The sequence below is a fragment of the Tamandua tetradactyla genome, chromosome 10 (assembly GCF_023851605.1).
Source record: "Tamandua tetradactyla isolate mTamTet1 chromosome 10, mTamTet1.pri, whole genome shotgun sequence".
Lineage (NCBI taxonomy): Eukaryota > Metazoa > Chordata > Mammalia > Pilosa > Myrmecophagidae > Tamandua > Tamandua tetradactyla.
The window spans coordinates 88,909,285-88,925,588 of record NC_135336.1 but is presented as its reverse complement, the minus strand read 5'-3'; the positions used below and the strand labels follow the sequence as shown (position 1 = coordinate 88,925,588).

At 36.8% G+C, this 16,304-nt stretch overlaps 1 protein-coding gene across 2 annotated transcripts in view; it reads left to right on the top strand.

Annotated features, from left to right (window-relative positions):
- Positions 1-16,304, top strand: part of GRIK1 (glutamate ionotropic receptor kainate type subunit 1) — a 147,319-nt gene that overhangs the window by 94,186 nt on the left and 36,829 nt on the right. For both annotated transcript variants that reach the window (XM_077118806.1, XM_077118805.1), the window contains 5 exons: positions 78-191; positions 1,864-2,067; positions 2,739-2,962; positions 8,606-8,724; positions 12,948-13,165. In XM_077118806.1, coding sequence (XP_076974921.1) covers positions 78-191; positions 1,864-2,067; positions 2,739-2,962; positions 8,606-8,724; positions 12,948-13,165 — 879 coding nt within the window. The remainder of the gene's footprint in view (positions 1-77; positions 192-1,863; positions 2,068-2,738; positions 2,963-8,605; positions 8,725-12,947; positions 13,166-16,304) is intronic.

Here is a 16,304-nt window from a genome sequence, read left to right as displayed (position 1 = left end):
TGTAGAAGAGGGTCTCTCTTTAGCATAAATGCTGTTACTGAAAGCCAGCAGCCTCTGATGTGCTGTGTTCTGTATAGATTGGGATTTGGAACTCCAACAGTGGGCTTAACATGACAGACGGCAACAAAGACAGGTCCAACAACATCACCGATTCCTTGGCCAACCGTACACTCATCGTTACCACCATTTTGGTAAGTCAGCTGCATGTAATCATGGGCATCTTACCCAGACTCTTACCTCAATTATCTTTTTCATGCCAGCAGTTCTGTCTGCAAATGTGTATTTTTAATTGTCACATGAAAAGCATATGCCTGTGTATACTTATTATAGGACTGAATTATACGTTTCCCACATTTTTCTGGAGATGCCCCACCTCCAATCCATTCTGCACTCTCTATCCCCACCCTGCTGGTAGACCTTGTATTCTGGTGGGTTTCAACCAAAGGGAGACTCTGGCAAGAAACCAGAGACGTGAGAGAAAGAGAATGAGGGCATTCCCTTGTCCCCTCCCTCTTGCAACCCAATGGTTCTTTCAGTTTCTGAACTTCTAAGGCTACAACTCCTGTCCTCTTAATGACCCCACTTCCAAGATCCAGTTCTCACAGGGATCCAGAAGCATTATTTTCTCCCTTCCATCTTTATCCCTGGGGGCTGCCAGCTTCCTGCTGGTAACTACTGTACAGCATCCTCCCACATTGGCTTCCTTTACTCTGCTCACACCTCTGCAAATGGTCTCTTTATTAATGGTGCCCCAAAAACCCAGGTAAGGGTGTTTCCTGCTTACTGATAGAACCCTAACTCATATACCCACCCAGTATCATATATCTACAGGTTGTTTATTCTACTACTTTCTCTGCAACTATCCTATGGAAATATAAGACTTTCTATTGCATTTGCATGACCCAACTAAAAGTGGGTTTGAGAATGAGCCTAAATATAAAGGACATATCAGTAATATAGTAATGATTATAATTTTATAAAATATAATAAACTTCCATTTGGCAAAGCTGAGAATTAATAAGGTTATTGACACATGGTAGTAAAGGGAAAATGTTCATAACTCATAAAAGGGATATTTATAATGTAAATGTTTGATAAAATACACTTACATAATAAATAAATTATTGGGGATTTGTTATGTAAGTGGATAAGTAGAGAATAATCAGATGTGAGATTTGAGGTAATTTCAAATAAAAAAGGGGGACCAATGATAAAAGTAGGCAAAGGAATGGTCATAAGAATAAGATACCCTGAAGGAGAGGAAAGAAAATATAGATAATAAGTGAATAGCAAAATTGAGATGAAATTTAGCTAGGAGATGAGAAAATAATAGTATTCAGTAGATAGGACACTTGATTCCTAGAGATTTGAGGAATAAGAAAATATATTTGCTGTATTAGGTTTCCCTTTTGTAAGTAGGAGAGGCTCTTGGAGAAATGCCAGGAAGGAGAGCAGGCACAGTAAAGACGTCTGGGTAAAGATGGCTGGAGATAAATATCCATCCCTTGCTGCCCCTCTGTCTTGCCCTTTTCTCAGACCCGAAGTCTAAACATGACTGTATCTCTATGGTGACATTCACTCAGTACCACCACCACCCTCAGCACTGGAGATGAATGCTCCCATTCAAAGAGATGGGGGGTGGGGGGCAGAGAAAGAAAACATAATACTTGAAGTATCCTGTATTTCTAGTGGGCATAGGGAAGGCGAGTTTAGCACAGAAAGGTGAGTGACTGATGTCAATTCTCTCTAACCTCAACAGTCATTTTCAAATATCTTATATCTTCAGGCAGTTGATGGGGCTTGTATAAGTAAATTCTGCCTTACATTATAACAAGGTTTTCATATTTGGTCTGTTTCATATAGGAAGAGCCCTATGTGATGTACAGGAAATCTGATAAGCCCCTATATGGAAATGACAGATTTGAAGGATATTGCCTGGATCTGTTGAAGGAGTTGTCAAACATCCTGGGTTTCATTTATGATGTTAAACTAGTTCCTGATGGCAAATATGGAGCTCAGAATGACAAAGGAGAGTGGAATGGGATGGTCAGAGAACTTATAGATCACGTAAGCAAAAACATATCTCCTATACACGGGTCTCATTGTCTGAAAAAAAAAAAGCATCATGAGAGGAAGTAAAACAAAAGAAAAAGATGATTCAGTTAGTACCAGAAGAAAGTTTTAATATTTTTTGAATCATAGAATGGGTTAAAAAGGTAGGAAAACAAATAACCTAGAAATGGAGTTGGCTTTCTTGGAAAGGTAATTGAAGATAAAAATTTATGGATCCATCCTTCATACTGAAGAACAAACCTGAGTGATTCTTAAATTAGATAAAGAATTCTTAAAGTTTTCAGCTCAGAGCAAAATCTCATCTTGTCAGCTAATAGTATGACCAAGCTCGTAATTCCTTGCTTTGCTCTCATAACCTGTCAGAAGACATCCCCCTGTAGTTTTTTCCTTCATTTAGTTCTAGAATATACATGCGTGCATGTGGATGTGGATATAGACACACACACACACACACACACATATATAAATTAATTCATATCTCCTGGTTTCTCTTTGCTAATAAATATTGATATCATAAATACTACTATGTAAATCTACTATCTTTATATTAACACCGATCATTTTCAGAAGCTCCTTATGTGAAAAGCCTTAGAAATGAAGAACAGGGATCTACACATTTACAGAGAACTGGTGGCAAGGTGACAATTTCCGACTTGCTTTTGCAGAAGGCTGACCTGGCTGTGGCTCCTCTTACCATCACATATGTGCGAGAAAAAGTCATTGACTTCTCAAAGCCCTTCATGACTCTTGGCATCAGTATTCTCTACCGGAAACCCAATGGTACCAACCCAGGTGTCTTTTCCTTTCTCAATCCTCTGTCTCCTGACATATGGATGTATGTGCTCTTAGCCTGCTTGGGAGTCAGCTGTGTACTCTTTGTCATTGCAAGGTAAATTCAAAAACTTACTACAACGGGTTGAGATCACGCTCAGATGCATGCTGTAGAAGTAGACAGAGACTGAGAACCTAGTGTTTAACTTAGGCCTAGTTTGGTGTTCTTTCAAGGTTTTCTACATCCAAGACACTCTCTAGATGAATGTTTTCCAATTACTTACAAAGGGAGTTGGAAAGGAGAGCAATATGGTAATTTTTATATTGGTTTAAAGAGTCAGTACTTCAGGCAACATTAAAATGGTTGTTTATCCATTTCCTTCAGTTACATTATAACAAAAGTAATGCCTCAAGTAATTAATCTAAAATGCTTTACTAAGAATAATAAAATTACCAGACACTTGATCTCTGGAACATTTGGTTAAGCAAAACTTAGAAAAAGTTAGCTAAGAGTTATTGTAGTTAATAAGAAATAGTGGAATAAAACAAGATGGTGATTCCTTAGAAATAAAAAAAAAATACTTTGCAAAGTTTAGGAAATTTAGTTTTTAAAATATTAAAAAGTTAACAAGAGAATCTTAGAAATAATCATGAAAGGAAAAATTACAATATCTGGAAGCATGAAATCTTTATGTACACCCCCCAGTTTAGGTTTTATTTTGTGAGATTTAACTCTAAATTTAACCATTCTGCATTACTCAATTCTTTAAAGGATTTTTAAAACCTTTCAGTAGATCATACTTTCTAAATGCCTTTGGTGCTGAATTTGAAACACAGGTATTTTATCTTTCTACTGGCTTTTAAAACATTTGATATCCCTAGATAAGCCATGTAAAAACTAATTGCTTTTGGATGTGCCCTACTTGTGTTCAATCATTTTCACCCTTCAACAAAACTCACTGAACTTTTCCCTTAATCAATTTTTATTTTCCCTCCAGGAATTTCTAAAAGAAATATTTCTTCATGCTAGCTCTTTGTCATTGTCCACTGTCTGGTTTTGATTAATGCCAAGTAACTCTCTCCCTGGCGTAATTACTAAAAAAAAAAAGCTTGGAAAAATAACCTTAGCAAGAAAGGTCTTAAAGATTTGCAAGGCAGGCACAATCAAAGTGAATATATTTGTGTCCTCACACGTGGGTGTTCAATATGAAATTAAGGTTTTGTAGTTTTTATACACCATTACCAAATTCCACATTGGTTTCCAAATTTTGGTCAATTATTAAATTGCCTTTGAATAGTGACCAAAGCTCAATTTCCATATTAACTCAGAAGATAAAATATTAACAGTACATTCAATGATATTATCCTTTAATACTTTAAACCTGTAAACCAGTGGTTCTCAAATGGAAGAGATTTTGCATGCCCTCCTCCCTCACCTTGGAGGAACATTTGGCAATATCAGGAGACATTTTTTGGTTGTTACAATTGGGGTGGGGATGCTACTGGTATTAAGGAGGCAGAGAGTAGGGATGCAGCCAAACATCCTACAATGCACAGGCCAGCCCCATACAACAAGTTATCAAGCCCCAAATGTCGACAGCTCCAAGTCTGGGAAACCATGCTTAAATAATTGAAGGAGAAGCTACTTTAAACATTAAATTTCAAAAGGTAGGTCATTCACTTTTGGTGTCCTTTCTCATCACTGGCCCAAAGATGAAGTTAATACATGGTCTTTAAATATATGACTACTCTAAGACGATATACCCCCTAACAAGGAATTAGAAATCTTGTGCTGGCTGGTTTTTCCATTCCTCTGCTCTGGAAATGCCCACACTTACTGGGTGATATGAGTTAGTAGAACAATTCAAGCAGCAGAGCACAACAAAAGAATGAGCTTCCATATTGTCCAGTCTATGGTTCCATCTTGGCAGTAAGACTGATCACTAGATGAAGCGAGACAATGTTGATGAACAAGCTCATTGTTTATTATATTGATTTGACCAAAACCAGTGGTAGTAAAAACATGCCAGCAGTATCTTAAAGTTCTCACAAGCACAACAAACTCAGAGTATCCTTTTACACTTGACATTAACTCTGCCCATAAATCACCTTTTTTGTTATCAGAATATGTCAGAGTAGTGTAATGTACAGTAGTTTATCCCTCTGTATTTTGTCTATTCCTCTAAAAGCTCTTGGTGACCTAGACCCCTAACTATTCTGACTCTACACATTATTTCTATTAAGATAGCAGGTGTCCCCACCCCAATCAATACCGTCCATTCCACATTCCTCCTCACTGACAGCACCATTTATAAACCAGCCCTTCCTTATTTGGCTTAAGCTCCTTGGCTCCCCCTTATCATTGCTTCTCTCTCACTGTGGACCTTAGGAAAATAGAGACCCAGATGCTGTCCATCAAATAGAAACTTGCAGGCCACATGGTAGTGTACAGAAAATATAAAAATACGTAAAATAATTCCCTGCAGTGTCCAGATGCACTATAACAGTGACCATGGGTTTGGCTAAATTCATTTTCTCTACACCTTTGGCTGAATTTCTGGTTCTAAACTGCACAAACCCAATAAATATATATATATTGGGGGGGGCTGATTCTGAAAAACAAAATCCTGGTTGTCTGGGTGTTCCAATTCACCTTGACCTCTCACCATCACAGTTTGAGACCAAGAAGTCACTGCCTGTACAGCAATGAGCTACAATGTAAGATGGCTTTCAGTTACGACCTTAGAAGTTTGCATTCAAAGCTTGCAAAGGAGAAATGCAAAAACAATTAATCTCATAACCATCTTTTAGCTTCGGTGAGGCTTTTGAATTTATGCTGTGAAAGATAACCTTGTATGTTCTTTTAAAGAGGAAAAATAAAGCTCATCACGGCATTTAGGCTAATGTCCTCAAAAGCAAGATACTTAAAAAATCATTTGCTGAACTGAATTGAACCGATAAAGCTGTAGACATCCATGGGGCAAACTAAGGAAAATGATAGAAAAATTTCAGTTTCTGTGGCTTGTAACGAGTGTGCATGTCAGCGTTTTTGTTTTCGGTTGACATTTTTTTCTAATTGCTTTTTGAAAAATATTTAAGCCCAAGGAATAATGTCCATCACATGCATTAAATTTCAATAGATCAAATATTCGAATACAATGTCTACTAACATTTTATTATTTATGTTTACCTTCTTAAAAATTAACACTTTTTCATTTGGCATTTGGCAGAAGTGATCAAGAAAACCTTTGAAAAAATATAAGTACTAAAACCATAATACAAACCAAAGGGTTATATTATAAGTTCAAATAGGTCTTACTCCTTTGAAAGATAAATGGACCTTCCTCTTCTCAATGCAGCCCAATTTCTATTCTCAGACACAAAAATTAGTGCCTTAATTAGAAATCTTCAGCATAATTATAGTTTTATAACTTCCAATCAAGTATAAGCCTGGCTTATATAAATATAAAAAAACCAAAGTGAACCTTTGAATTTCAACACAATGGTACTTCTCTATATCCAAGTCTTGACACAGATTCTAAGCATATCTGTTCCTTTTTCCATGATTTGACTAAAGATAAATATCAATTTCTTAGGGTCATTTGGGGATAGCAGCTTCAGACTATCATTGGCACAGGTCATACATATTAATCTTTCCCTTATAATTACTGATGCTTAGACTCCTGTCAAAATGGCTGTCTTTTCAGTCAGTGTTAGTAACTTCAAACTGAAATGCGTGTATTCAGGCAATAGGTAATTTATTGCATTACGTAAAGCCATTGTCTCACAACACAGCATCAAGTTGTATTCTTCAGTCCACTTTCTTTCCAAGTCACTCAAATTCTTGGAGAGAAAAAAAAAAACAATAATATCTCTGCAGAACAGATAGATTCACCTTGCTCTTTAGATAGTTTTCCTTTTCTCCATAGGAAATTAGATTACTTGCTCACTTACAAAAGCAGTGTACAAAACATTGACATAAGACCATGTTAAAAGCAGCATTCTAAAGGGGGAAGTGGTGAGCTCATTGATCAGAGTGTATTTGTGGATAAAATGTGGTAATTTCAGAGGGCAAGTGGGTCCAGGTTTTATGGTCTGTTTAGCAGATTCTGTTTCTTGAATGCATGAGTCTCCTGATTTATTGCAATTAATAGTTTTAGATTATTGTACAAGTGACAATGATATTGTTTAGGTAATGCCATCTTTACTCAGCATACGGTTTCAATTAGTGGGTTCATTAGAATCAGTGCTCATTTCTTCAGCTCAGCAAACTCTAATATTATAAAAGTGATAAATTCAAAACTTAATTGCATTGCTGAAACAGTAATTAAAATGTATTGGAATGGCATTGTCAATTAAAGCTATATTCATAAGACTCATAGAAAAACTGCCCTGTGCACCCTGCAGCTGTGAAGAAACTACGGTAATGAGTCGAATACCATTATCGTGGGTAAACCTGAAGCTGTTATCCCAGTCTCCCTAAGATTTAATGAGGAGAATGTGTACACTTTCCAGAAGGTGTCCAGGGATTTAGAGAATGTTTTTTCATGAAAAGAAACTGCCTGCCCAGTTCCATCCACATGATTCAAAGCACACTCTCCTTTTCTCTATAGATATTGTATTCACCTTAATCCCAGTTCTCCCCAATGTGTTGACAATCTGCTATTGTTTACTGCTGAAACCTTATGTCTGGAGAGCATTCCATATGTTCTCATCAGCTTTATAGTGTTTTAACATTACTCTAACACTCCTGCTTGCATTAAAAGGACCCAGTGGCAAATGGCAAAGCTTCTAATGCTAAGAACTACTGCATTTTAAATCATTTCCAGATCACTTTACTGAACATCAGCTAATAGCTCTCTGGAAAAATAATTGTCCCTTGACAAGATAGTGCCAAAAAAAAAAAAAAAAATAGCTACATAGGTCAGGCAGATGTTTAGAAGATAGCTAAAGAACCAGAAATGTATTCAGTCTCCTAGCTTTTTATTTTAAGCACAGCCCCAGAGATCACTGGATTCTTTCCTCTTTACAAATAAAGAAACCGTAGCCAGAGAGGTTGAGAGACTTGTTTAAGGTCCTTTTTCCAAACTACTCTTACTTTTTTCTGGAAGCTGCCTGTGGACTACCACTCTGCAGGGAGAGCTATGATAATGCCATAGGAAACATACTTTTTAATTAACTAGAATGGGTGATTAGATTACTATAGCCCATAGTTCTGACAACAGTCATGCTATTATGGTAATTATGCTAATATGTCCCTATGCCTGTAGTTGGTAGACAACAGTATGTGTCGCTGTCCTTGCTGTTTGGTGGATTAAAGCTTGGGATGAGTGAAACTTTCTTTTCAGTCCATCTAATAGTTCAGTAAAATGAAATTGAATAAAAACTTAGAAGAGTCCCGTAGACACAGATCTGTCTGAGAAGTGCAATCCCAGCTGATCAATGATGGACTTTGCCCAGAAATAAGAAGCCTGGTAAATACCACTGTCATGGGCGGTGCGACAGTGGCTCTGCGGCAGAGTCCTCCCATGCTGAAGACCCAGCTTCGATTCCCAGTGCCTGCCCGTGCAAAAAAAAAAAAAAAAAACGAACAAAAAACCTATGTCATAAAGCTCTTTTGCGCTTTGATCACCAAAGCTGTAAGTTTATGAATATGGGTTTTAATGTTTGGGTTTGATACTCTCTTCATTGACCATCGGGTTTTGCTGGCGCTGCATGTGTCTATCTGATGTTTACAGGCTGTTTCTGTTAACTACCACAGGTTTACACCTTACGAGTGGTACAATCCCCATCCATGCAATCCTGACTCAGACGTTGTGGAAAACAATTTTACTTTACTAAACAGTTTCTGGTTTGGAGTTGGAGCTCTCATGCAGCAAGGTACACCGGTTGCCCTGCTTTGTCACGCATCCCACAGTCTGCTGACAGGCTTTTGTGCTGGTAAACTCCATCATGAAGCTAAAGGGTAGACTGAAAAACAATCCCAGGAATTAAAAAAAAAACAAATAGCAACTGATTTCCTAGCAAGTTCTGAAGACAAAGACAAAAATATGATCTAAATGGAAATCCTTTGCTACATATCTAAAACAGCACTTTTATCAAGCAATGAATGCAAATTTTCCTGCCAGGAGCAAAGGATAAAGTATCTTAGAATTTGTTTGCAAATTTGCATAGATGAAGATGTCAGTCTTTTGCTTTTCCAGGCTTAACTCCGCAAGTCAGAATTTTGAAAGGAGTGGAATTTGAATCCTTTGAAGACAAGGTTCACTTACATTCTTCCAATAGCTGGCAGTTCCTTGAACTTCTACCTAAATACCATCCTAACAAACCCTACTGGGATTCTATTTAGAGCTCCCAGTAACTTTTTACAATCTCCCTCTATTGATAACCATAGCAACAGTAAACTGTAGGGGTCAGGGAAATAAAATTCAAGTCATAGAAATGGAAAATATTTCATATATTTTCCATGGTTTGGAGATTTTGCTTCTGTTGGGAAGAGGGGGGAGTTATTTTAACATTTGGAAGAAATCTCTTTTGTGAATTTTCTTCAGCTTTTGATTCCAGACGTATTAGAAAGTACTTGCAAGCTTATATACATTAATTTAAGAGAGAGATAAGTCACAGATGTTGCTGTGTTTCAGACAGCAGCTCATTTAACAATAAGCTGCAACATAATTTGGCAAAAGAAAGTTCAACTGGGGTATTAAACGTATTTGTTACATGGAGGCAAACATTAAAGCTTTCCATTAGTGAGTTATCATAATACTTGAAATATTTATTTTCTGCATCTCAAAATTAGAAGGAGAGAGAGCCAGGGATTCTAGTGTGAAAATTCCAAATATTTGCAGAAAGTGGACATATTTGGAATTTCTCATCATGCAATTAAGCACAATTTATTTGGGCACTGCTATATAGGTGTAGACATAGCACCTGGCTTACTAGAAATCACTTGTATTCATTTACAGCATGGCATAGAATTATAAATCCTCAAGGAAAATGCATTAAAAATCACATACTGTTTTACCATTGTATTTAATTTTTAGAACACGTGTAAGCAGTTGAGAGGGAAGGAGATACATCTTCCTTCTCGATTGCTTTCCTCTGCCAGCTATTAGAATGGAAAAGTAACCACTTGGCTTTTGCAGAGCGTGCAGCAGGTATGGGCATGTTTATGACTGTGACTACCTTCTGTTACCTCCAGAACTTGTCTTGACTATTTTACCTGTTTGGAGTTTACCATCATCCACAGCAAACCGTGGGATGCAGTGCCCGCTGTTTACCACTACCTTGGGTACATGACAGTCAGCCCCAACCAGACTCTGCTTGTCTTTCAAGAAGTTTAAAAACATTTGTCAGGTGAAGCACATGTTTCCATGTTCAAACTTGCGGTACGTGTGACTGTTGGTGCATCTGTCATTCGCATGTGACGTTGGACCAGTTAGCTAATCTCTGCATCCTCTGTTATGCTCTCTCTCGTTAGCAGACGCTTGTCACTGTACTCAATTGGAAACCATTTTGTTTAATTTCTTTCTTAATGTGATGATCAGGCTTTCTCTTTTCTGCAGAGCGTGAGCAAAGTCTGGAACAGGATTGGCTGTCATGTCTGCCGTAAAAGGCACTAAAGAGACTTCAGCAAGTATTGTCTCTCATCCTGAAGTTTTCCTAATGATGCGATACTCTACTTTTATTGTTTTCATAACTTCATCCTCTAGTGTCTGAACTTAGACAAATCTCCATTTGAGGAAAGCCCACTCTAGGTAGCTAAATACAATTTGAGAATCATGAAATCCACAGAATGATGTGAAAATAAACAACACAATGCAACATGAAGTCTATTCATACCTTCCACAAAAGGCTTAAAATGTGACCTCATTAGGTTAAAAACCCATGTTTCTATTAATGTTTTTCTGAATTTTTAAAAACAACTTCAGCCACAAATATAAATATATATTTCAAAATGTGAAAATGTGAATGTATACATAATTATTCCTTAATTCCTTATTACATGTCAGCAGTAATAAGGAACATTCCTCTTAAATTCAAAGCCAGCTCAAGGCTCATGAGAAACAGATTAATGTTGGTAGAGTTTCAAGGCTGTGGAAACTCAAGCCCTTATCCATCTGTCTGTCCAGTTTTATCATATTACTGCTATATAATATGCAAAGTTATAAATAATAAGTTAAAACTTGTACTTTTCATAAACACAGTAAAATAACAAATCACATAAGGATAAATTTTGAGGCAGAAAATCTGTACCTACAAGAAAAGAAAAATATATCTATTAATAGTTATAGATAATAATTATCTATTTCCTATAGCTATTTAATGAAATAAATTGTATTTTGATGATAATCAACTAAAGATCTAAAATTATAGTACAGAGATATGAAATAACCTTGGGCATTAAGCACACATACCCACTGGCAAACAAATCCCATTAAACCAGAAGATTAGAACAAAAACAACAAACTCTTCCACTAAATCCTTGGGGGCAGTTTAATGGAAACTATTATAAATCTGTGTAACATTATACACTAAATTGAAACAAACAAAAGAAGGGAACACAAACTGCAGTCAACCCATTTACCTCATTAAAAGGAAGTAAAGCACAGGGTGGGCCACCGTGGCTCAGCAAGGAGAGTTCTCACCTGCCAGGTTTGAAATCTTGGTTTAGGTTTGATCCCTGGTGCCTGCTCATGAAAAAAAAAAAAAAAAAAGGAAGTAAAGCACAAAGATACCTGATAACATTAGAAGAATATATCTATTAATCCACAGCCTTGAAACTCTACCAACATTAATCTGTTTCTCACGAGCCTTGAGCTGGCTTTGAATTTAAGAGGAATGTTTGAATGTTTATAGATTAAACATGACCATAAACTCATTTATTGATAGACTGGTAAACCCTGCTTTTCCTTGCCATCTTAGCCATCCTACAAAACTTCAAAATACCACATTTAAAATTTTAAGGTATTTGACCCTTTAGATTTTTAATTCAGGGTGTTCATGGAGGAATCTCTAAGTATAGAACCAATGGTGAATTTCAGGCAAACAGATTAATCAAATTCATCCCTGTCTCAGTACAATCGGGGTGAATTCTATTTACACCCTTCTTGTCCTTTCCAATTCTGCTGCTGGGTTTATGGACTCCACCAGCTGAGTCTGACCAAAAATTATGAGCTAGACAGTTTTCACAGCTGTTTGTCCTTTATGTAAATAAACAGCCCAAATATCCCTCTTTTAGAGAAGAAGACTTCCTGGTAGACATATTAGGTGTCCTCTATGCTATTTTTTTAAATGATGAATCAAAATATCTATATGGATGATATAAAAAATGTTTATTCTAACCAGAAAAAGTTTCTCTCCACCTGAGAAACAACTAGCATTAGAAGAGTAATTAAGTAATTGCACTTTATTTAAGGACAGGGTTATGCTTCTGCTGGACATATTCTTTTTAGCCAAAGTAAAAGTCTACATTACAAAAAATAATTGTGATTTTAAAATCAGCATAAAAAGTTTTTAAAATGATTCATCTGCTGTCAAGTATGGCTGTATCTTGTTTCATTTGATTTGTATAATTCCGATGTTTTATTCAAGTACATATGCTAAATGGCATGATATGTTAATCTTTTGAAAGTTTCTCACCTTAAATAAGTTAACATTTCAAGACTATTCAGAGGTTATACAAAGACCTAGAATATTTCATTTCACATAAGAGGCATGTTATACAGCGATGAAAGTCCAGAAGTCTTGGTATTGTCTTTCAACAAAAACAAGCAAACAAACCCACATCTAAACAACTAAAGCAGTTCTGTAAATTATAGAGATAGAATATCTCATGGTGAAAACAATTTTAATACCATTATATATTGATAAATCACTTTATATAGCACAGTAATTCATGATTAAATATTTTCCATTGTATTCTGCTCCATTTAAAGAAGAATCCATTTATTTCCTCTCCATACAAGATAGTACACCCTTGATAGACTTACCAATTTTCATGTGACAAAAATACATTATTTTCCTAGAATAGTGTCGAGACCTAAGCCTTCCCTTTTCTTCAGATTCTGTTTAATGCTCTTACTCTGGTGATATCATCACAGGATCAGAGCTGATGCCCAAAGCTCTATCAACAAGAATAGTTGGAGGGATATGGTGGTTTTTCACTCTAATCATCATTTCATCCTACACTGCCAATCTGGCTGCCTTCCTGACAGTAGAGAGAATGGAATCCCCCATAGACTCAGCAGATGATCTGGCAAAGCAAACTAAAATAGAATATGGGGCAGTCAGAGATGGATCAACAATGACCTTCTTCAAGGTAAGAATCTGAAAACATGTTCTCAGCAGTTATCTCACACTGGGCTTGGGGAAGGAGAAAAGGTTGTGAAATAAATGAGTCTGTGAAAAAAAAAGTTGGACAATGTTTTTTTTTTAGAAAATAAAATGAATGATGAGATAACCTCATTAAAAGGAAATCACATGTCCTCAGCAATCTGCATGAAGCAATTTATTTGCTTTGACATCCCCACGTAGATGTCATTCCTTCTGTCCCAAACAGATTAGTCTCCTCTCTTGCCTTTAATGAAGCTTTCTGAAGACAGCCTAATCACCCATGAATTGATCACATATTTATGGAACCCACAAAATAACAATTCCTTAATCTGAAGTCCTGACAAGGGTATTCTATACTTTATGAGATAGAAGCAGATGACAAGTAAATGTGTTGATATTAGGACTTATTGGGAGAACTAAGAATAAAAATTTCCAAGGGACTATAATAAAATATTGAATCTGCACTAACAAAAAACATTGTCCCCAGTTATTCCCGAGATTTCCCAAAAGCCAGGCAGTGCCTACTTTGGCTCCATAGGAGAATTCAGTCAGAGTTGGCATAGTTTTAGTGTTAAGTAAATGTCATTGTTCAATCTTTTTAATTACTTACACAAACTAATGAAACTGATTCCTTCCTTACTTATGAAATCAGCCTAGTATTGCTATGATCAATTCTCAGATACTGTAATTGCTTTGGAAAAATGTCACCTTATGTGTGAGAACAAGCAGTTGGATTCTTTTAACTTGTGAAGAATATCAATTTAGAAGAAATTAAGTGGAAGAAAAAGTGGGAAATTTTTTATTTAACAGTCTGGTTCACCAAAATAGGCATTACCTTTACAGTAATATTTTTAACAATGAATAATAATAAAATATGTATTCTTAATTTGTTTTAAGACTAAACTATACCTAAAGCTTTATTTAAAAAGCAGGATAATGTAAAAAATAGGATCTGCTTTTTATTCTTTTTTGGGGGGGTGGGGAGTGTAGGGTCCAGGAATCGAACCTGGGTCTCCTGCATGGAAGGCAAACATTCTAATTACTCTGTTTTTAAATGGAATTTTTTTAACTTTCTCTTCACTTTAAGAAATATGCCATTCATTTAAGGAATACATATAGCCTGGTGATTGCTCCTTCCCTGGACAAGTGGTGTTTTAGGGACAAATGGCATTAATATATGACTCTCCAAGCTTCTAAAAGTATTTTCCTAAAATCAATAGTGTGAAGAGACACGAGTCACCCCAAGCTAGAGATTCATCATGGTTCTTGTCAGAAACCCAGAGAGTCACCTGCAAGATGCACAGGAGAGAGGGACAATGCCAAACTAGAATTTGGTATCTCTGAAAAAAATACCTGAAGTTATTTACCTCTCTCGCCAGTATCGAAGAGTTTTTAAGTGCCAGAAAATGGGCAAGTAAAGGCAGAAGAGATTCTACCGCCTTCCGGATGTATGGATACAAATGTAGAAAGGGGGAGGCTGCCCTTTGAAAAAGCAATGGAACTGACTTTGCCACCGGGCAAAGGATGCTAGTGTTTACAGAGTATCCCTTCAACTCATTTAGATTTGTCTTGCTCACATGCCTCTTCGGAGGTAGAGGCTGCCAGTTCCCATTTTGCTGGTAGGACACGAGGGTTATGGGCTTAGGGTGCATTTGGATAGTGCAACTCTGCAGAGCCCGCCTGTGCTGCTCTCACAGCTGCTGCTCTCCGGGCATTTTCAGAGACAGACCCTGCTTGATCCCTGGTCCTGAACATGAGGCAACTATGAGAGTGGTCTCTCAGGTCACCAGACAGACGAGGTAAGGTAATAAGCACCTCTGGAGAAAAAACGTGAAAATGGTAGGACCACGACAATGAAAACAACAGTATATGCTGAGCATTGACTGAACCACACACTAGGTTTCTAAACATTTTATATGTATTTTCTCACTTCATCTTTATAAATACCCTCTGAGGTAAGTACTAATATTTTCCTGTAGTTAATGGGGAAATAAGGCAAAAGAGGCTAAATTGCTTACATCAAGGTCACACAGCTGGCAAGTGGAAGAACCAGGGTTTGGTCAAACTCTAGAGAGTTCTAGAAGCTAAGCTCCTTCAGGACAGGGTGTTGGCCTGTTTTCTTTATGATTATGATTAGATCTCCAGACCCAAAACTTTGTCTGGCATGCAATAGGCACCTAGAAAATACATGCTCAATAAATTAATGAATGAATTCTATCAGAACAAGAAAGAAAAAGAGGTGTGAATGAACATATAGAGACCAAAATAGGGAGAGACACCGTTGCCAAGTTCCTCATTTTACAGATTAGTTTGTGGCCAGGCAATCCTAAATAAAGGAGTTTATTTGCCAAAAGAGAACAAGGACTAAATCGGATTTAGTTTTCCCCTTGAGGGAGGCAGGCTGTCAGAAAGCTTCTGAGGGAAACACACTTATAAACTGGATTATTCCACAAGGGAAAGAAACATTCCAGCCTGTTAGCTCTCAAGGTGGCTCTATATTAAGTCACAAGAGGCAGCAGCAATCATTTGTACTCAGTACTGGGCTCGATACTGACCTGATTCCATGTTTGTGTTTCACCTCTGCTCACCCATCGGGGTTTCTCTCTCTCTCTCTCTCTCTCTCTCTCTCTCTCTCTCTCTCTCTCTCTATCAAAGACAGTACTCTGTCTCTGACTATTGAATGAACAATGAAAGCTACATTTTTCTAGTCTAGCCTTTTACATTCTGATCACTTGTTGGGGGCATAAGCCATTTGTTCAGGTAGATTCTACGTCTACCCAATCAAAAAGAAATTTCTAATAAGGAGCATTTTTTTCATCACATACAGTGTAAGTTAAAGTGCTTTCTTTAATCCCTCTGACAGCACCCAAATGGTAGAAACCTGTCCCTTTATTTCCATTTACATAGGTTTAAAATAAATTTAAAGTTATTTTACAGCTAAAAAACAGGCAGTTATAGTGAGAAAAGGACTATATAAATCACCAAAATACATGACCAAGCAAAACACATGTATCCCTGACATTTAGTCTCTGCGCCACAAACAAGAGATAGTTTTAGTGAATTTTCTCCTGAAAAGCATGGCCAGAAGTTGTTCACCAAAATTTCAATGAAAATCCATCCACTGA